Genomic DNA, 23812 nt, shown 5'->3' with positions numbered 1-23812 from the left:
AGGTGATCATCCTCTCTTCGGGATAGGACATATCAGGCACCCACCCAAAGACTGCCTCAGGTTAACCCAAGGAGAACGCCGTCTGGTGGACGACACCTCAGCACCACCCCGACACACACAACCACAATCTGACCTTGGAAGGTTACCCCGTGGTTTCCCTATCATCAAAGATAGGGGGTCCCAAAGACTTTGCCCCAATCCCGTCATCTGGTGAGCAACCCTGCGAAGGGCAGCTGCACAGGTGGTACTCCCACGGAGTGGTTTTTCAGATTTCTTTGTGCTATGTTTTGCAGAATGAAGGGTTTTATGGTGGCTGGAGGGCAAATCCTGCCATCAACCTCCTAAGAAAACAAGAAACCCAACTGTAGGAGTATGTCTGCAGACACAGATGGGCACTAGATATGGATGGCCTTTGGCCCCCCTTCTGGTAAAACTACCAAAATCAAGAATCACTGCTCACCTTCATGCTTTCATTCCTCTTTTTTCCACATTTGGAACAAATTCCCACACTCTCTTCAACCGCACTCTTCCCTCCAGGTCTTCAAAACAGCTGTTCACCACCATCCCTTTTTTTCCCCCATCCAAAACCATGACCTTTTCTTCCCCCACTAATCAACCCCAAACCCTTCTCCAAAATTCCGTGCTTTCCTTTCTGAAAGTTCCTGTCATGTGAGGACCTATAAGTCCCTGTGGTGTCAATTTTGTTTACCCTGTGTATCCCACCCCATCCCTCTCCCTTCCACAGTTCTCCTCATGTCTCTGAACCCCACTGTTTTATCCTTCCCTCTCCCACCCCTCTTGTCTCATGCCCCCCTTGCTGTGCTTTGTGTTTTAGCTTTCATTGGAGCCTCGACGGTGTATACAAAAAAAAAAACCTTCATGGTTGAGCTTAATACATGTGGTTGTGGGGGCAACAGACTCTGAGCATGAGAGGATGAAACTAAAGTACTTTTCTGCTCTTTATGTTCCTGAAACAAATATATATATTGTTGAGCATGAGCCTCAACCAGAATATAAAAGGCCCCAACAATCAGGACATCATAATTCATGATTACAAATTACTAAATTATTTATCTGCTCAAAGGTGAACTTGAGGGACACAAATAGCGCGTTTCAGCAAATGGTTTCAGAAACCTTACCTCTATCCACATACTCCGTCATGAGGCTCATTTGGCAACTGGACTTAATTTTTCCAAAGGAAATATTCCTCACCGCAGGGAAACAAGATCGTGGGACACATTAATGACAAAAGAAACTCGTCCAATATCAAACACATCTCAAGTGGATTTTGTGTGACCCTTCCACTGACAAGTAATCAACAGGTAAGCTTTGATATGCTCCTTTCACCATCGATGATCTTGTCTGCAAAGATTTAGGCAGCTCCCTGGATAACACTCATAAGTACATCCATTAAATAAGCATGGGTGGATGGGGTAGGGGAGGGGGGTCAGACTGGAATATAAATGGTCCAAACAAGGGATGGGACAGGGGTGGTTATATGGGTAGTGTATGTATCAATCACAATTCGTATAGAGTGGACAGGTGAAGGCAAACCAGTTCCCTTCGTGTGCAGCCTTTTTTTGGCTGCTGGTTGCATCATTGGTTTGGGGCATAGCTTTGCCGCTGATGCAGTGCCCCGATTACCAGCACACTGATGCTCATTTCGCCGACCTCGGAAGGATGACAGGCCGAGTCAACCCCCTGGTGTTAATTAAACAGCCAATGGGGCTCGAACTCAGGACCCTAGGATCCCAAGCCAGCACCCTCACCGTGAAGCCAACGCCATGCAAGGCAAACCAGTGATGAGAATTATTGCGATAAGACAACATTCGATAAGTTTGAGTGAAATCCACACTTACGAATGTTTGTACGATCAAGACCCTTCAAGATGAAAGCTTCAGTGATGAACTGCAAAAAAAGAATGAAAAAAGAAGAAAATTGAACAAACTCATTTTGTAAGCTGTATAAAGATTAATTTGCCTGCCCCAAAGCTAAAACCACAAAATTGTCACACACAAAAAGAGAGACTCTCAGCCTCAGGCGCCAATAGACAATCATCTTTCAGAACAGTTCAGAGGTAAATGAAATTGGATTTGTTCATCAGTTTAAACACCGTTATCTCCATATTCACACAAACTTACGTCTTCAATGTAGTTCGATTTATTTACCCTCTTCAAAGGAACCTGAAAGAGATGACATGAGTCATATTGTACCACATTAGTTACATTGTGGGAAAACAAGTAAATATCCAATATTGGTTTGTTGTGGTTATACAATGATAACATCGACTGATACAGAAGTCTATGTTGGGGCTAAATGACAGAAAGGAACAACTTTACATCGATAAAAGACATACCTTAGTGGAATAGGGAGACAGATATGTGTAGTCACACCACAAGTGAGTCTGGTTAAGTGGCAGGAATTGGAAGAGGAAGAAAAATGAAATTGAAGAATGAAGTGTAAGGGGTGAGGGAGTCGAGGGGGTGGAGGTAAGTGATGCGAGAATTTGGGGAAAACCAATGATAGGAATTAAGAAGCCCCCTCAATTTTGCCTCAAAATGGTTTTTTCCAATATTTTTTGGTGAGATTTCTGACAGTCATCATCTGTCCCAAATTGCACAACATTTGTTCGTTGTGATTACATATTTGATGGAATCTTCTACGTGAATGATGTGGGGCCTGTGTATCTAAAAGAAAAGTATCTTTCAACTAAACAGAAAAAGAGGTGAATTCATGGGCAGGAGAATCTTCCCATCCCTTTGTTATCATTCTTCTTCCTCATGTCCCTCTGCCATGTCACTCTAACCCACTGTCTGTGTTCACCGTGTTCTTTCTGTTCTGTGTTATCACTCTCCCACGAGCTGTATTCCAGCTCCCATAATGTAAAAGGATGACACAAGTACTGTGTAAAACAAGATTGTACCTCTTCTGCAGTGTGAATGTTCTTTCCTTTGGAGATGGTTCCAAAGACTCCTCCAATTTCGGAGATAACCTGCCAATCTTCGAACTTTTGAGTGTACTTTTTGGTGCACAGAGTCGAGGCTTGTGGTACCTGCACCTGATAACAAATGCACAAACATGGAGTGTTTAGTCATTATGTCACATCAACTCAATAATAATAATGATCATCATCATCATCATCATCATCATCATCATCATCATCATCATCATCATCATCATCATGCAAACAGTCGGTGTTGCTGAAGCAGTTGCTGTGCTGTATTGCTGGTTGAGTCGCCACTCCGGCTCAGGAAGTCAGGACAGGAATTTGTAATTTGGCCAGGGTGCCAGCTATAGCTTGCCTACTCATCGTGAATGACACCGTGGGATCTTTAATGTACACCAACTATTGCCAGCAGATGGGACACCCAGTTTAACGTCCATCTGAGGGACGGCACACACAATGATAAATCACCACGCCTGTGAAACATCGGGAAGACAGTTTATAGCTCGGTCGGCATGCGAATCCAGGCCAGACAGCTTCGAGGTGAGTGTGCAGACTTCCACGCAATCCTGTCAGCCCACATCTGCACTGAGGTGTCAGGTAATTGTTTTAATCTGTCTGCTTATGTGGCAGTCAAACAAAATTGAAAATCATTCCAAACAGGAAACCTTCTGTTGTTGAGAACGTCCTGAAGGACACAAACAGGCACGATTAACGAATTTAACACATTAAGTAAGGTGGTGAAAAGACTCTGCATCAGCAGCGGTAAACTTCTGAAAATAATTTCCCAACCCAGGTTGGACTGCTTCGAGGGGAGTGTGTGTACTTCTCGGCCATCCTGCGAACCATCACATCAACTCCTGTCAGAAATGTCATCAGAACTAAAGAGGAGGAAATAATTTGTATCACACATAAATATGTAGGTAATCCAAAGTCTTACTTACCGGAGATTGCTCCCCAAACTTGGCCTCATTGCACTCAATCTCATTAATGTCATCACCATCATCATCTTCACAATCTTTCTTGAACCCATCACCAACCTTTATTTCTTCACTCTGACGAAGAGGAAATCCTGCAAAGATGAGGTGAAATCAACAGCAAACAGATATTGTGACAGAAAAAGATCAATGGACAGAATACCAATGTGTTCAGATGTGTGTGCATGTTGGAAATTATATCGTCGGTTTCATCGTCTTCTTCTTCTACTTCTTGACCAACCAGTTGTTTGTGTACCACTGTACCATGTCCACGAGTAAGAGGTCAAGGAGACAAGGACAAAGATGCATGATTGGTCTGAGTCTTTCAGGAACAGGTTGGCTCGGCCTGACATGATTGTAGTTGGTAAAGGCAGGAATTTGTAATTCGTTCAGGGTGCCGTCAATAACTTGCCAAGTCTTCATGAAAGATACCGAGAGGTGTTTAATGTCTCCAAGCTTATGCAATCAGTCGGGACACCGAGCACAACGTCCATCATGGAATCGCCAGGACATTGATCGAGCGATGGTAACCGCCATTGGAACCAAGGGGAAACTGATGTTTCTGGTGTCAACCCTTTTATAAAATATACAATGTCGAGGTTTGTGTTCGAGCAAACACAAAGATTGAAAAACAAGGGGAGCTGGAGACAAGAGGGGTGGGAGAGGGAACCACGAAACAGTGGGGAAGAGAGACATTTGGAAATCTGTGGAAGGGAGAGAGGTGGGGCGGGGTACATGGGGTAAACAAGAGACGGACACTTCAGGGACTTCCTGGTCCTCACAAAAAAGGGACTTTCTGGAAGGAAAGCAAGGAATTTGAAGGATGTGGGTTTGGGGTGGATTAACAGGGGTAGAAAAGATCATGGTTTTGGATGGGGGAAGATAAGAGATGAGAGTGAACAACAGCTGTTTTGAAGAAATGGAAGGGAGAGTTGGATTGAAGTGAGTGTGGGAGTTCGTGAGGAACAGCTTGGTGAGGAAAAAAGAGGAATGAAAGAGTGAAGGTGAGCAGTGATTCTTGATTTTGGTAGTTTTACCAGAAGGGGGTTGATGGCAGAGCACGAATGTCCTGATGAAATATGGGGGTGGGACAGATCACAGACAGAGAAGGGGGGGGGGAGTTGCCGGAGAGACGGTAGAAGACTGAAAGACCATCGACCTGCCTGTGGTGAGAGACCCAAAGACCGCTCCATTGCATGCGATACGAATGAGTCACAACTTCTTCACCACACGAAGGCTTGGTTTCCACAGCGTGAAGTCGGGCTCGGTGTGAGGCAGGAGCACCACCCCAGAGGTGAGAGCAGTACTCCTTCAGAGTGCGGATGAAAGCTTTTAAGTGGCTCGAAGATGAGGTGTGCCAAGGAAGGATTTCGCACGACGGAGGATGCCCAGTCGGTGACTGGCTTTGGAGGCCTGCTTGGAGATGTGGCTTTCCTGGGAAAGATCGTGGCAGATAGCTTGAATGAAAGGACTTTTTCAAGGGGGTTATTGAGAAAGTAGATGGGGGCGGGGGGGGTGTGGCGGGGGGTTCCAGATGGAGAGACATTGTGAGAGTGTGAGATTTGTTACGATTGAAAGACGTGATCCAAGTGTTTCACCAGTTTGTGATTTTATCCAGATCTGCAGAGAGTGAAGAGGCTGCTGCCTGCTGATCAGAGGGATGAGAGATGGTATGGCAGAGGTTGGAGTCAAAAGAGCACAAAGAGCAAGAAGGCCCACTCCCAAAACATCTCCACCTTATTTGGCACGGTTGCTCAACATGGTCAAAGGCTAAAAGGACTTGGATCGTCGGTGGATGACTCAGGCTGGAGTGACATGTTGTGTTTGTTATTGTGTTCTGTAGATGTGTGGGATATATGTATCATTTTGTGTGCGCTGTGAATTTTGAAGTCTGTGTCAGTGTGTTTTGTGTTGTATTGTAAGTAGAGGGAATTCTGAAGATCTCTCCACAGATGGTTGAGACAATACATTACCCCACCAACCCCAACTCAGAGAGGAAATGTATTCAGAAAAAGTTACTTTGCAAATCTACAGCAACAGCTCAATATGGAATGGCTTGCATTGATTACTGGTGGGACACGAAAGATCCAAAATATATGTCAGCCAAGAAAAGGTGAATTATTGCCGGCACCCCAAACCATTCAAAATTTCCTTCAAATCTGTGAAATTGCAATCTGCTGAAAGACGGTGTTAAATATGAGGTAAGCTTCCAAATCTGCTGGGAAAAAAGTGGTGAAAAGTGGTTAAAACACCACCATGGCATTGCTGGAGAATCAAAACAAAATGGCCAGAGCATGCAAGGGAAAGGTTGCTGCAGTGAGGGGGAAGTTGTTCGTGTCATTATCATGAACAAGCAGCCTTTGTGGGAAATTGAAAATAAGAACTACGACAACAACCATTTTCAGGTCTCTCCTCATCCAAGTCATTAAATATCCAAATAAAAGGCAAAATACTTGTAACTTATGAGAAAAGATTCATTCTCAAAACTTACCAGTTTGTGGCTCTTCCTCAAAAGATTTCAGTATTTCAGGCTCAGCATACCTGCAGAAAATAAAGAAAGATTTTGTAAGTTGTAGTTCAACATAGGGACAATACCCCTGGGCGCTCACTTGGTGGCGGCTGGATAAGATAACCAGGCACTGGAAGACATGGATGACCTACAAAATATGTTATGGAGAAGAAAGTAAAGACCGATGGATTATTTTTTTTTTGCCGTGAACAAACTGTGGTACAATCATGGGTGATGAAGGTTGTGGTGAAGTTTCATCGGAATCGTGTGTTTAGTTTCTAAGAAGAAAGCAAATACCTCCATTGTGGGACAACACCACATTTAGACGCCAATTTTTTTTGTGCCATGAACAATATTTGCTACATCATGGGTGATGTTGGATGTAGTCAAGTTTCATCGAAATCGTTTGTGTAGTTTCAGACAAGAAGTTGAAAAATATTTCTGGACAGACGAACGGATGGACGACATGCCATCCCATAAGCTCCCCGGAACGATGTTCCAGGTGAGCTAAAAATGTCACAAATAATAAACAATGTCAGAATAACAAGGATCAGATTATCGAGGTCTCCCACCTTTTGGGTGACAGAATGAATCGATCTGTGTCATTTGAAAGCTAAATATTGAACGTTTTTTGAAATATCACGTACACAAGCCAAATCACCAAGATGGTTGCCATAGCAACACAATTCATCAATCGCAGCCGTAAACTAATCAGGTTGAGATAATGTCATGAGGAATAGATATCTGCAATATGCAAACTAAAAGTAGAACGGTTTTTGAAATTTTGTGGATACAAAAGTACATGGATGGATGATCCTCCGGTTGGTCCGTTGGATGAAAATAATTTGAATTGCCCCCGTCTCTGAATTTGTCTTTTAAACAACACTACGGGACTGCTACTCCACCAAGTGTCTTCACACACAGTTGACAATGAAGCCAAGAAGTGTCACATGGTGAAGAGGGTGTAAAGATCACCAAAAGCACACTTGTTTTAGCTTACCGAGAACGTAGTTCCAGGAGCTTATGAGATGGCGTGTCATCCGTCCGTTCACAAATACAGTCCTTTCAATTTCTTCTCTCAAACGACACATTTCGATGAAACTCTAACACAACGTTCATCACCGGGAATGTACCAAAATTTGTTCATGGCATTAAAAAAAAAAGTAATAATAAATAAATTTGGGCCCCAAAGGGGTCTACGAGGCTTGCCCCCCAAAATATATTTGCTTTCTTCTCAGAAACTACACACACAATTTCGATATCAAACTTGACCACAGGCTTAATCACCCATGATGTTCGAAAGTTTGTTCATGCCATTGAAAAATTTGAGGTCTTCGGGTGAGAGGGGGGGATTGCCCCCCAAAATATGTATTTCCTTCCTTCTCTGAAAACACACACTCAATTTTGATGAAACTGTACCATAACCTTTATCACCCATGATGCACCAAAGTTTGTTCATGGAATGAAAAAAATCCAAAGGTGTTTACTTTCTTCTCCATTCCATATTTTGTGGGTCATCCATGCCCACCAGTTCATCCATCCATGTTCCCTGGTTGTCTTAGCCAGCCACTACAAGGTGAGTGCCCTGGGGGTATTGCTCCTTTGTTTGTTTATTATTTTTTCTTTCCCCTTGGTGTCGCAAGCTTCCATACTCTCCTCGAGCCTAGGTTTGAATCTTGGCCCAGATATAAACTATTATTCCAGTGTTTCACAAATGATGCTATCCACAGCCCTGCACAGTGCACGAAAGAAGTTTCATCCAAGCTTCAAGCAGCAAGTGCTAAAATGGGGAGTTGAAACAGCCGAACATTTCAAAATGGAAATTTCAAATAGTCGCAGGAATCCTCCAGATGAATGAACGCCGACTTTGAAAGTCAAAGATTTGATGGAAGAGGGAAGTGGAGTGGATGTAGTGGATCTAAACTTTCAGAAGTTTAAACGAAGAACTAATTGGATTCATGATGGGAACCAAAGATTGGATGTGAACGGAAGAATGCAAGTAAAAGGGGTCCCCACCACAGATCAGTATGAGGACCGTTATCATCTTTCAGACTAAATAAACACATATTATTGAAATATATATTCTTCCATGGAAGGGGGGGGATCCGTAGCTGGACTGTTGTAAGTGTAGTATGGTCCGTGTGTTTTGAGGAGGTTCGATTGCCATGTCAAAGGGATCTGTTGGAGTAAGACATTTGAATCACATGACGCTGAGGAGGCAGCGTATGCAATGTATAGACAGGGTAAACAGATTAATTATGAATGCGTAGATACCTCTGGACAGCGGGACTCGGCGTGGACTTCTCATCCTCAGAGGCACACATGTCATGGGTGTGCAAAAAAGGCCAATTAAGATCTTGCTGGTCAGTGTGTGCCAGCTGTGGTAGTGCGGTGGGCTGTGGAACCCAGATGAGCGGATGTGCATATTTTTTTGTTGGGGCCGCCCCTGTGGCCAGGACCTGAGAGCAAGACTTTGCCCAGGAGGAAGAGGAAGAGAAGTCCCTGCACGAGAGTCGAGACCAGAGGGGTCGATACAGGAGAGTTCGGGTGGAGAACTAACGAGGACATAAGAGAGTCCATGGGTGTGCATGTGAGTGGAGATGGGAGAGTCCACCGTGAGAGTACCAGGAGAGGCTCATGAGAGCACCAAGACAGGCAAGGATGGAGGAAGAAGATGCAGACGTCTTGCACATGAAGCTTCTCCCAGGAGAAGCCTCCCATACAAGGAGAAAAAAGGGTCCCTCGGATGGATGTTGAGCGGGCGTCTCATCTGCCAGGATACCTTGGTGGACGTGAACGATCCCATTGTGTCCTTCATGAAGAGTCGGCGAGCTATCACCCGCACCGTGGAAAAATTCCAAATTCCTGCCATGACCAGCAGAGGACATTGCAACAAGCAGCACAGCCGTGCCCTCAGCCAATGATGCAGCCTTGTGCTGCACATGATTGAAGATGCACATGTAGTGCAGATGCGTGCTCAGGATGACATTCCATATACTTTTCCACATTCAGAGCGAAAGTACTGCAATACTGCAAGAAAGTTTTCCGATTCGTGTTCTACAGTGTTCAAAATGTAAAACTAAACTGAAATCAAGCAATTCCTCTGTCAGAGAGTGACGTGTTTAGACAGACAGCGTGAACCAAGTGCGTAACCTTGGTTTGCGCTTCGTTCGGTGGGTGATAAACATTAAATGAATGGATATAGTGTTTGTGAAGCACAGGAATTATATGATTAATGATTTCCTCAAAATTACTTGCATATGTTGACTGCATTGGTGGTGAAGTATTATTCTGACATAATATTGTGACATGCAAAGCAGTTGCTGCCATGCTTCATAATGGATCAAATCATTGCAAACGAAGACGAATGTTTTGAAACGTCTGGTTGATGTGGTATTCCATGTATCGCATCCCTCCTCTGATCAACAACGTCCCGATACTTGCCATTTGCCCTTCTTTCTGAGAAATATTCTGAAAACCCTAAAGCTTCTCTTCTCCTGTAACTATCCCAACAACCCCAACTTCCTTATGAGGTTTGCCGGAAAGAACCAGTGGCCGAAGTCATTCACGAACCACAACCCGAAAAACACCCCCAGTGCTACGAGATGGTCCACCATCTTCACATCTTTTGATGGGATGACACACACATCGATGCCCTTCAAGAAAAACACCAGGATGAGCAAAAACATCTGGGTCAAGATTCTGGATGGAACCAAGTAAAACAACTCGGTGCAACCATCTCAAAGCAACCGCCCAGCACTGAAATCTCAAATCTATGAAACAGAAAATAGAAAGCTAAATGTGATCAAGATACGACAGTGTTCACGTCAAATTACTTAAAGGAATACCATTGCTATTGGATGTACGTTTCATGCCACGACTTTCCGAATGGATATTTTCTCTTACTTACACGGTGTGTTCCTCATTGCTGCAAGCCTCCCCCTTCTTCTCACGTCTGCTGCACTTGTGCCTAAGTTGAAAGAGATTGAAAAGTCAATTTACTTCACATTTTGTGAGGGAGTGACAGTGTACCCCAAAACTGGTCATAAAAGTGAAGAAGAGGGAAATGAAATAATTTACTTCAGACGCTTCCAAAGGGTGGTTTTCTTCGGTGTTGTGGATGGTGATGACTGTTTCACACGAACGTCTTGTGAATCGGGAGAGCAAATAACACCAACGTCTTGTGAACCGGGAGAGCAAATCACACTCATTTCTTGAAAACCAAGAGAGCGATTCATTGTTGATTCCCTAAAAAAGAACACTCTTCTTAAATCCAAAAAAAACCTCTTAAATCCAATTAATTTACAACAAATGTAAAAAATGCAAAAATAGAATGATAGAAATGATATTAAAAATGTAAAAAGACCATCATTTACCACAAGGAGAATGTAAAAATACCAACACTTACTGCATAGAGAATGTAAAAAGACCACCATTTACCACAAGGAGAATGTAAAAATACCAACATTTACTACATGGAGAATGTAAAAAGACCACCATTTACCACATGGAGAATGTAAAAATACCAACACTTACTACATGGATAATGTAAAAATACCAACATTTACTACATGGATAATGTAAAAATACCATCATTTACTACATGGATAATGTAAAAATGCCATCATTTACTACATGGAGAATGTAAAAACACCATCATTTACCACATGGAGAATGTAAAAATACCAATATTTACCACATAGAGAAGGTATAAATACCAACATTTCCGACATAGAGAATGTATAAATACCAACATTTACTACAGAGAGAATGTATAAATACCTGCATTTACCACACGGAGAATGCAAAAAAAAATTATGTAAAGAAAGTCCACACGGAGAATGTAAAAATACCAACATTTACTACATAGAGAATGTATAAATACCATCATTTACTACATAGAGAATGTAAAAATACCAACATTTACTACATAGAGAATGTATAAATACCTGCATTTAGCACACGGAGAATGTAAAAATACCAACATTTACTACATAGAGAATGTAAGAATACCAACATTTACTACATAGAGAATGTAAAAATACCAACATGTACTACATTGAGAATGTATAAATACCATCATTTACTACATAGAGAATGTAAAAATACCAACATTTACTACATAGAGAATGTATAAATACCTGCATTTAGCACACGGAGAATGTAAAAATACCAACATTTACTACATAGAGAATGTAAAAATACCAACATTTACTACATAGAGAATGTAAAAATACCAACATGTACTACATTGAGAATGTATAAATACCATCATTTACTACATAGAGAATGTAAAAATACCAACATTTACTACATAGAGAATGTATAAATACCTGCATTTAGCACACGGAGAATGTAAAAATACCAACATTTACTACATAGAGAATGTAAAAATACCAACATTTACTACATAGAGAATGTAAAAATATCAACATGTACTACATTGAGAATGTATAAATACCATCATTTACTACATAGAGAATGTAAAAATACCAACATTTACTACATAGAGAATGTATAAATACCTGCATTTAGCACACGGAGAATGTAAAAATACCAACATTTACTACATAGAGAATGTAAAAATACCAACATTTACTACATAGAAAATGTAAAAATACCAACATTTACTACATAGAGAATGTAAAAATATCAACATTTACCACACAGAGAATGTATAAATACCTGCATTTAGCACACGGAGAATGTAAAAATACCAACATTTACTTCATAGAGAATGTATAAACACCTGCATTTAGCACACGGAGAATGTAAAAATACCAACATTTACTACATAGAGAATGTATAAATACCATCATTTACTACATAGAGAATGTAAAAATACCAACATGTACTACATAGAGAATGTATAAATACCATCATTTACTACATAGAGAATGTAAAAATGCCAACATTTACTACATAGAGAATGTATAAATACCATCATTTACTACATAGAGAATGTAAAAATACCAACATTTACTACATAGAGAATGCATAAATACCTGCATTTAGCACACGGAGAATGTAAAAATACCAACATTTACTACATAGAGAATGTAAAAATACCAACATTTACTACATAGAGAATGTAAAAATACCAACATGTACTACATTGAGAATGTATAAATACCATCATTTACTACATAGAGAATGTAAAAATACCAACATTTACTACATAGAGAATGTATAAATACCTGCATTTAGCACACGGAGAATGTAAAAATACCAACATTTACTACATAGAGAATGTAAAAATACCAACATTTACTACATAGAGAATGTAAAAATATCAACATGTACTACATTGAGAATGTATAAATACCATCATTTACTACATAGAGAATGTAAAAATACCATCATTTACTACATAGAGAATGTAAAAATACCAACATTTACTACATAGAGAATGTATAAATACCTGCATTTAGCACACGGAGAATGTAAAAATACCAACATTTACTACATAGAGAATGTAAAAATACCAACATTTACTACATAGAAAATGTAAAAATACCAACATTTACTACATCGAGAATGTAAAAATATCAACATTTACCACACAGAGAATGTATAAATACCTGCATTTAGCACACAGAGAATGAAAAAATACCAACATTTACTTCATAGAGAATGTATAAATACCTGCATTTAGCACACGGAGAATGTAAAAATACCAACATTTACTACATAGAGAATGTATAAATACCATCATTTACTACATAGAGAATGTAAAAATACCAACATGTACTACATAGAGAATGCATAAATACCATCATTTACTACATAGAGAATGTAAAAATGCCAACATTTACTACATAGAGAATGTATAAATACCATCATTTACTACATAGAGAATGTATAAATACCTGCATTTAGCACACGGAGAATGTAAAAATACCAACATTTACTACATAGAGAATGTAAAAATACCAACATTTACTACATAGAGAATGTAAAAATACCAACATTTACTACATAGAGAATGTAAAAATACCAACATTTACTACATAGAGAATGCATAAATACCTGCATTTAGCACACGGAGAATGTAAAAATACCAACATTTACTACATAGAGAATGTAAAAATACCAACATTTACTACATAGAGAATGTAAAAATACCAACATTTACTACATAGAGAATGTATAAATACCTGCATTTATCACACGGAGAATGTATAAATACCTGCATTTACCACATAGAGAATGTATAAACACTTGCATTTACCTCATAGAGAATGTAAAAATACCAACATTTACTACATAGAGAATGTATAAATAGCTGCATTTACCACACGGAGAATGTAAAAATACCAACATTTACTACATAGAGAATGTAAAAATACCAACATTTACTACATAGAGAATGTAAACATACCAACATTTACTACATAGAGAATGTATAAATACCTGCATTGACCACACGGAGAATGTATAAATACCTGCATTTACCACATAGAGAATGTATAAATACCTCCATTTACCACACGGAGAATGTATAAATACCTGCATTTACCACATAGAGAATGTATAAATCCTTGCATTTACTACATAGAGAATGTAAAAATACCAACATGTACTACATAGAGAATGTATAAATACCTGCATTTACCACACGGAGAATGTAAAAATACCAACATTTATTACATAGAGAATGTAAAAATACCAACATTTACTACATAGAGAATGTAAACATACCAACATTTACTACATAGAGAATGTATAAATACCTGCATTGACCACACGGAGAATGTATAAATACCAACATTTACTACATAGAGAATGTAAACATACCAACATTTACTACATAGAGAATGTATAAATACCTGCATTGACCACACGGAGAATGTATAAATACCTGCATTTACCACATAGAGAATGTATAAATACCTGCATTTACCACACGGAGAATGTATAAATACCTGCATTTACCACGTAGAGAATGTATAAATACCTGCATTTACCACGTAGAGAATGTATAAATACTTGCATTTACTACATAGAGAATGTAAAAATACCAACATGTACTACATAGAGAATGTATAAATACCTGCATTTACCCCACGGAGAATGCAAAAAAAAAAAAATTATGCAAAGAAAGTCCACACGGAGCAAGTGTTTGTGATTTATATATGTCGCTCTGTCGCCTCGCTGTTGCTTTGCTGATGGACCAATTTGTCCTCCCCTTTGCAAAACTAACAAAATGCCTTTACCCCTCCCCCACACAACCACCACATCCTCACATGCCACTCTCACCCCCCCCCCCCCGCAAACAAAAACAAAAACAAAGCATCTTCATCATTTACTCCAACACCATCAAGTTTTCATTTCCTTGACTTATATACTGCCATCTTTGCCTGAGCAAGCAGGAAATTGGCTTACACAGCATTGGAATTTTTGTGTGGGATATCCAATCCATGAATGAACACATAAGTGTTAAAAACAAACCAAACCTCACAAAACAATTCCGAAGTAAGATGAATAAATGTGCCAACCGTTGGCATTCAACATAGATGTGAAAAAGGTTTTCAGACTTCTTACAAATGGGACATTCATCCACCAGAAGATTTGAAAAACGGTGTAACAAGTGATTACAAGGAAGGATCCAGTGTACTGGTCTCCATTGGAGGTCACCATGTCATGGCGGTACAGTAGGGTTCGAAAAACCTTCCCAGTTCGGAAAATAAGGGGGAGAACAAGTTAAGAGGTCTCTCCATCGAACCCTCTGCTATGTTGTTTGCCGATGTGAAAGAAATTTTACACAACCTAAATGAAGGCCTTTTTGTTTGGGAAGGCCAATGAAGCCTCCGTTAAAAGGGGGGCAAGGAAGAGAGCTGGCAAGAGAAAAAAAACACATCCGATTTCAGGAAAGGTAGAGAGAGAAGGTATTCGATGTGTATTTTGTTCATTGCTCTGCTGGTCCTGCTCCCAAGCAGGTGCAAGCAAAGCACACAACATTATATGCATGTGTGTATGTCCAAAGCACACAACATTATATGCATGCAACAATTCGAGAGTATCGCACACCGATCAGGCTTGTTAATGGATCAGCTCCGATCCAACTGCCGTTTGGGCTGCGAAGATCTGCGACAGATTTAACTCCCTTATCGGGAAAGTGTTGAATAAAACACCGATCAGCAGGCATATCCTGGAAAAAGGAATTGCAGGACAAAGGTTCTTCCAGAAACATTTGCTTCGTGTAAGAATGTGTCGCTCTTGTTGTTGTCAGAGCTTGCCACGCATTTAGCATGCTCTGATATAAACCAGAGAGAGGAGATGTGTCGATTTTGGAAAGGTTCATCAGGAAAAGAGAGTGGTCATGGCCGTGTCTCCCAGCCTTTTGCAAAAGTTGACGAACGACGTTGACCCATGGTGGAGAGGGTCACGTGTATAGCATGCGAAGAGCAACCGACAGTTGAAAGGCCATTAGCCGGCTCTTTATGTCGACCAGGCCTTGGCCTCCATCGGTCAGTGGTAAACTGAGGACCCCAGGTCGCAGCCAATGTTTACCATCACAGAAAAAGACACAAATCACTTCTGGAGATGTTGAAGCAACACCGCTGGAGGATGCAGCACGAAGAACCTGTGCCATCAGGTAGAGGCCACCAGTGTGTTGATGACCAAGACCCTTCCACGATATGACAGTTGTGTGATCAGACCTTTCCATTTTTGCAGTTTACCCTCAACAAACTTGAGCAGACCAGCCCAATTCTTTGCTACTGTGGTATTATTACCGAAGAACACTCCGAGGTATTTCACACCATCGTTGGCCCATGCCAGTGGAGCCGGAAGTCTTGGTGCCAATGATCACAACGGGCTGAGCCAAAGGGCGCTCGTTTTGTTCCAATTTACTTTGGCTGAAGAAGCCTTTTCGAATAAGGATAAACAATAACAAATGATAATATCATTGTTATCTCGCACGAGTACACATACGTCATCGGCGTATGCCAGTATCTTGATGGGCCGTTCAAGCTGGGACAAAGTAAACCCTGTTAGTCTACAGCGCAAATAAACCAGTAAGGGTTCGATGGAGAGAGCATACAGCAACCCAGAAAGAGGACAACCTCACAAGTCTAATTCCCCTGTTAACAGACAAAGGTGTAACAAGTTCATTGTTTATCTTAAGCACATGAGAAATATTATTATATAGTATTTTAATATAAGAGATGCAGGTCGAACCAAGTCCAAACTGCTCAAGCACTTCAAAAAGGTACTGATGGTCAACATGGTCAAAGGCTTTCTCCTGATCAAGGAGAAGTCCTAAATTTTTAGGGTTTTCCTTGCACAGTTCAATGATGTCTCTCACAAGGGAGATGTCATTGATGGAACGTTTTGGGACACAGTAACATTGGTCTTCCTTCAACATCGAGGATAGATGAGGAGTAAGTCGCGATGCCAGGGTTTTTGAAAATATCTTATCACTCATACATAACAGGGAGATAGGACGCCAATTTTCAACACACAACATGTCTCCCTTTTTGGGGATGAGGGTAAGAAGAGTTCGTCAGCAACTCTGAGGTAGCTCTCCAAGCTGGCAGCTTGCATTCAAAGTGTTCATGAGATCTGGATCCAATAAGTGCCAAAAGTTCCTGTAGAATTCGGTTCTATGTCCATCCAAACCAGGTGTTTTCCCAATGGCAAGGCCGTGCCGGGCAGTGCCAAGTTCATCCAAAGTAATGGGTCTTTCCAGTTGAGAACGCCCATTTTCACACAACACTGGCAGGCCTACGGATATAGAGGCGACACTGAAAGGATTTATTTGTTCCATTGAATATATTTTCGAAAAGTATTCCTTCGCAAAAAGTTTGATTGCTGATTGTGTAAAGTTAATGGATGAATCTACCAATCGCAGCTGAGAAAGCTGCTTACTGGGAAGACGTTTGTCCAAGGGAAATAAGTACTTGGTTGGTACGTCTGCCTCATTCAGGTGTCACACCCTCATCCGAACGAAGGCGCCAGACCATGTGCATTCCTCTCAGTTATTTCCTTTAATAAGGACTATTTCTCATTTAAGGTTTTTTGTATGTTACTATTATTTTGTCCGATGACCCGTTGGAGATGTAAAATCTCCAACTGCAATAATTTCTTTATTTCATGGTCAGCCCTTGTTGAGAAAAACTGATACTGTTGACAGAAACGTTTAATTTGGGTTTTTACGAAATCCCACCATATCAGCGGGTTAACGGGACAGTTTAACTCCTGGTCTCGGAGAGCCGTCCAGAAGGATTCAAAGGCCTGAATGAAGTTGAGGTTTTCTAGTAAACTGTTGTTGAATTTCCAATGAGAGCTCCCTGGACATGGTTTAGAGCAGGGGTTCTCAACCAGGGGGGAAATTCCAGGGTTTCAGGAGGGAATTGGGACCACAGATTGGCAGACTCAAACTGTTGGAATATTGATCTTTCTGCAAACTACAATTCTACAGATTGTACATAATCTGCAAGACATCACACTTTATTGATTAAGGTGTGATGTCCTGTAGATTATGTACAATCTGTAGAATTGTAGTTTGTTTTTAATTTAATCTGTGACATTCAATAAAGTTTATTGAATGTCAGATTAAATTAAAAATAAAGATACATATTTCACTTTTTTATCTGTCTAAATATTCCATTTATAGTTATCTTTGACTTATTCTTGTTTTTTATTCACAGAATTTGGAGCCCATCATGAGTGTCAAAAAGGAGGGTACGATGATTCATATATTCAATATGGATTCACATCCATCATCATCAATGGAGAAGAAAGGCCTCAATGTGTTATTTGTAGCCAACTTTGTCAAATGATTCGATGAAACCAACAAAGTTGAAGCAACTTTTGCAGAATGTTCATCCTCAACACAAGGACAAGGACAAAATCTTTTTTGAACGTCATGGGAATGCTCTCGAAAAGATGAAGCTGGATTCAACAGGGGCATTCCAACAAATGAACCAAAAGGTTATTGAAGCTTCTCATGTCGTCGCAATGGAGACAGCAAAGCAGAAAAAAACCACATACAATTGGGGAAACTGATCAAACCTTGTGCTCTCAAAATGGTGGAAATTGTGTTGGGAAATGGTTTGGAGAAAAAAAAATTGCAGCAGTTTCACGATCAAACAATACTGTTCAAAGGAGGATCAGCAACGTGGCCATTGACATGAAGGATCAAGTTGTGCAGGAGATCAAGTCTGCAGCATTTGGCTTATTTTCAATTCAACTTTATGAATCGATTGATGTGGCATCGTGTTCCCAGTTGCTGGTGTTTGCAAGATATGTTCACTCAGGTTCATTAAAGATGAGTTCCTCTTTTGTTCTCCTCTTGAAGCAACTCCCAAGGCCTCAGATATTTTGGATAAGGTTTCATCTTTCTTTGAATCAGAAAATCTTTTGTGGGATAATGTCTGTGGGTGCTGTTCAGATGGAGCACCAGCTATGTTGGCGACAAAATCCGGATTTCAAGTTTGTGTGAAAAAGCGAGCTCCAAAAGTGAAAGGCATTCATTGTCTGATCCAACGTCAGACACTGGCCTCAAAAACACTTCCAGCTCCACTCGGGAAGGTTTTGGATCAAACAATTCAAATTGTGCATTTTGTCAAAGGAGGAGCTCTCAACTCATGACTTTTCAAACAGTTATGTATTGACATGGATGCAGGCCATCATTTGCTTCTTTTCCACACAAATGTTCAGTGGCTTTCAAAAGGAAATGTAACTGAGCGAGTATTTGAGCTTCGAGATGAGCTGAAATTATTTTTTGAAGTTCAGGGTAAGATGCTATTTTTTGTCTGGCTGGATGATGAGGAATGGATCATGCATCTTGCCTATTTGGTTGACATTTTTGAGCAGCTGAATAAACTGAATCTTCAGATGCAAGGAAGGAATACAAACATCATAAAATACATGGATTCCTTGGAAGCTTTCATGAGCAATCTGGAAAATTGGAAGAGAAAGGTCAAGATCAAAAATGTTGCAATGTTTGAGAAACTGTCATCAATTCTTGTTGCTGGTGGTGAAGACCAAGTGCTTCCAGAATTTGCAAAAAATGAAATTTTGCAACATTTGACAGCATTGGAAAATGAATTCAGCCGACATTTTCCTGAACTCAGTGATAAGGAGTTGGATTTAGTGTGAAATCCATTTAAATTGTCAGTTGAAAAAGTTCCTGATCATTGTCAAGATGAATTTCTGGAGGTGAAGACTGATTCAGGATCAAGAGGTATGTTCAATGAGAAATCAATCCCATAATTTTGGCCCTTGATGTGCGATTCCTTCCCAAAAGTGTCAGAAAAAGCTATCCATGCAATGCTTCCATTTGTTTCGACATATCTTTGTGAGTCAGGCTTTTCAACTCTGTTGCCAATGAAAATGAAGCAACAAAGTGGATTGGAGGTTGAAAATGACCTGTGTTGTGCCCTTTAAAGCACACCTCCGCGTATCCAAGAATTGGTGAAGAAAAAACAACCACAGGTTTCTCATTGACTGCAATCTTCATCAGAATAAAAAGAATTACAATACCCTGGCATTCTATTGAACTTTTTGTTTATTGAAATATGCTTCAGTAACTTTAGTCTGTTAAGTAATTCGTTATGAATATTAAAAAACACTACTTTTATTCAAGTTTTAAAATCCATCAACATTTTCGATTGCTGTTAGATTAGAAAAATTCTCCTATAAAAATAATCCACGTAAATGTATATGTCCTAATACTGGAAAGGAAAAATAAAAGATTTTCAATATAATATGCATATTATTTGGAATGCACCTTTTGAGTCAGACAATATTGGAAAGGGGGGAATGACATTCTGACATATGGTGAAAAGGCTGCATGGGGCAAAAAAAGGTAGAGAACCACTGGTTTAGAGAGTTGAATAAAGACTCGAGCTCGGGAATGGTCGGAGAAACCGGAAGGCACGATATTTGATTGATACCCTCCATGTAATAAATGAGAATTTACATCGATGCGATCAAGCCTCGCAAGTGAGATGTGGTTGTTTAAACAACGACACCATGTGTAGACAGATCAGAAGGGTGCTGGACGTGCCAAATATCATGGAGATTATATTTCGCAATGATGTTTGCAAAAACTTTTGCAGTACATGGTTGGGGTTCCGGCTCATTTCGTTCACATGAACAATTAACAGTATGGTTAAAATCTCCACCAATAATTAGACATGTCTGCAAATCCAGTGTTTGCAGGAATTTCCTCAATTTGGCAAAAAAGGAGATCCGCTCGTCATTGTTGCTTGGAGCAGACACATTGAGAATTGTAAACTTGACCTGATTGATAGAGAAGGTCACAGAAGCAAGGTGTCCATCAATAATACTTGTAAATTTAAGGCAGGATGGGTGAAAATGTTTCCCTAAGACAAATATGATGCCTGCCTTCGATGAGGAGTTGTTACAAAAGAAACATTCCTTGTCCATAAATAGTTGCCACTGAGTTTGAACAGATCGGACAGCATGGGTCTCTTGTAACAAAGCTATGTTAAGACCATTGACCTCAACCAGCCGTTTAATTTGGATCTTGTGGAGTGGACTCCCACCACCATTAACATTTATTGTTCCACTCTTGAAACTGGCCATGAGGAAAATAATAGCTTCTAAGAATAAGATTAAAAGTGGGATAGTTGATTAGAATTCCTTTTCGCCTTGGCGATTAATTTTTGGAAGCGGTGACAGTGTGCCTCGTGGAAACCGAATAAGTCAGGCTTACGTACGATAGCCTGAGCACATTCGGGGAAGGACGGAAGATCTGGAAAGTATTCCATCAGGTTTATATTGTGTTTCCTGTATGTATTTTGAAAGAAGAGTCTTATTTGTTCAGAGGAGGTAGGACCTTGACTGGTGAGCTTCTCCACCGTTTCCACCTGACTTCCTGTTTGTTTCCTCCAGGTCAGATTCTTCAGTCAGTTTTAATTGCCGAGTCACACAAGCTTGTACAGTCCTGCATATCGATACTGTCGTCAGTATTTAAATACGGATTTGTACTGGTTACGACGTCTATGTGCTCTTCCATTGTGGGAACATCTCTTTGTGAAGTAACATTCTTGACGAATGCATAGTCACATCTAAACTGTTTAGCCTGGGTTTGCATCACAACCCAGCTATAAACTCTCATCCCGACTTATCACAGGCAGGGCGATTCATCAATGTGTGTGCCCTCCCTCAGATGGACGTTGAGCGGATGTCCCATCTGTCGGCATTCCTTGGTGGACGATAATGAGCCATGGTGTCCTTCACCAAGAGTGGGCGAGCTGTCGCCAGGACCGTGGACAAATTCCAAACAACTGCCGTAACCAGCAGAGGACATTGCAACAAGTACCAAAGCCATGCCCTCAGCCAATGATGCTTCCCTGCAGACTTCTGCTACATATGATTGAAGAAGAAGAAGTGCAGATGCGTGCTCAGGATGACATTCCCTACAATTTTCCACATTCAGAGGTAAAGTACCGCGATACTGCAAGAAAGTTTTCTGATTCGTGTTCTGCAGTGTTCAAAATGTAAAATTAAATTGAAATCAACTAATCCCTTTGTCACAGAGTGACGCCTGCAGACAGAGTGAACCAAGTGCTTAACCTCGGTTCGCGCTTCGTTCAGTGGGTTATAAACTGATGAAATGAATGGATATGGTGTTCGTTCAGCACAGACTGATATGACTAATGATTTCATCAAAATTACTTGCAAATGTTGATTGCATTGGTGATGAAGTATTATTCTGACATAATATTGTGACATGCAAAGCAGTTGCTGCCATGCTTCATTATGGATCAAATCATTGCAAACGAAGACGAATGTTTTGAAACGTCTGGTTGATGTGGTATTCCATTTATCGCATCCCTCCTCTGATCAACAACGTCCCGATACTTGCCATTTGCCCTTCTTTCTGAGAAATATTCTGAAAACCCTGAAGTTTCTCTTCTCCTGTAACGATCCCAACAACCACAACTTCCTTATGAGGTTTGCCGGAAGGAACCAGTGGCCGAAGTCATTCACGAACCCCAAACCGAAAACACCCCCATTGCTACTCGATTATCCTCCAGCTTCACATCCTTTGATGGGAAGACACACACATCGATACGCTTCATGAAAAACACCAGGATGACCAAAAACATCTGGGTCAAGATTCTGGATGAACCCAGGCAAAACAACTCGGTGCAACCATCTCAAAGCAACCGCCCAGCACTGAAATCTCGAATCTATGAAACAGAAAATAGAAAGCTAAATGTGATCAAGATACGACAGTGTTCACGTCAAATTACTTAAAGGAATACCATTGCTATTGGATGTACGTTTCATGCCACGACTTTCCGAATGGATATTTTCTCTTACTTACACGGTGTGTTCCTCATTGAGATAAGCCTCCCCCTTCTTCTCACGTCTGCTGCACTTGTGCCTAAGTTTAAAGAGATTGAAAAGTCAATTTACTGCACATTTTCTGAGGGAGTGACAGTGTACCCAAAAACTGGTCATAAAGGTGGAAAAGAGGGAAATGAAATGATTTACTTCAGACGCTTCCAAAGGGTGGTTTTCTTCAGTGTTGTGGATGGTGATGACTGGTTCACACGAACATCTTGTGAATCGGGAGAGCAAATCACACGAACATCTTGTGAATCGGGAGAGCAAGTCACACTCATGTCTTGAAAACCAAGAGAGCGATTCATTGTTGATTCCCTGAAAAAGAACACTCTTCTTAAATCCAAAAAAAACCTCTTAAATCCAATTAATTTACAACAAATGTAAAAAAATGCAAAAATAGAATGTTAGAAAGGATATTAAAAATGTAAAAACACCATCATTTACCACACGGAGAATGTAAAAATACCAACATTTACCACACGGAGAATGTAAAAATACCAACATTTACCACATGGAGAATGTAAAAATACCATCATTTACCACACGGAGAATGTAAAAATACCAACATTTACCACACGGAGAATGTAAAAATACCACCATTTACCACATGGAGAATGTAAAAATACCATCATTTACCACATGGAGAATGTAAAAATACCAACATTTACCACATGGAGGATGCACAAATACCAACATTTACCACATGGAGAATGTACAAATACCAGCATTTACCACACGGAGGATGTAACAACACCAGCATTTACCACAGGTAGGATGTAAAAACACCAGCATTTACGACACGGAGATTGTAAAAATACCAGCATTTACCACACGGAGGATGTAAAAATACCAGTGTTTACCACACGGAGAATGTAAAAATACCATCATTTACCACACGGAGAATGTAAAAATACCACCATTTACCACAGGGAGAATGAAAAAACACCAACATTTACCACAGAGAGGATGTAAAAATACCAGCATTTACCACAGGGAGGATGTAAAAACACCAGCATTTACCACACGGAGATTGCAAAAATACCAGCATTT

General features: G+C 40.3%; 1 protein-coding gene across 2 annotated transcripts in view; it reads right to left on the bottom strand.

Moving 5' to 3' along the window:
• Positions 1-825: 825 nt before the first annotated feature.
• Positions 826-23812, bottom strand: part of LOC147030727 (uncharacterized) — a 38621-nt gene continuing 15634 nt past the window's right edge. The window contains exons 2-10 of one of the 2 annotated variants that reach the window (XM_085875042.1): positions 22910-23077; positions 22736-22799; positions 10511-10678; positions 10341-10400; positions 6413-6462; positions 3889-4016; positions 2924-3058; positions 2142-2183; positions 826-1908 (exon numbers count right to left, since the gene is read on the bottom strand). In XM_085875042.1, coding sequence (XP_085731168.1) covers positions 1810-1908; positions 2142-2183; positions 2924-3058; positions 3889-4016; positions 6413-6462; positions 10341-10400; positions 10511-10678; positions 22736-22755 — 702 coding nt within the window. In that variant the 5' untranslated portion in view covers positions 22756-22799; positions 22910-23077 and the 3' untranslated portion in view covers positions 826-1809. The remainder of the gene's footprint in view (positions 1909-2141; positions 2184-2923; positions 3059-3888; positions 4017-6412; positions 6463-10340; positions 10401-10510; positions 10679-22735; positions 22800-22909; positions 23078-23812) is intronic. The other variant, XM_085875041.1, reaches the window with a different exon arrangement.

The sequence above is a fragment of the Eptatretus burgeri genome, chromosome 3 (genome assembly GCF_056783735.1).
Source record: "Eptatretus burgeri isolate ZD-2024b chromosome 3, Ebu_testis_v1, whole genome shotgun sequence".
Taxonomy (NCBI): Eukaryota; Metazoa; Chordata; class Myxini; order Myxiniformes; family Myxinidae; genus Eptatretus; species Eptatretus burgeri.
Note: the sequence above shows the minus strand (reverse complement) of the source record. Positions and strands in the feature narration are given on the sequence as shown.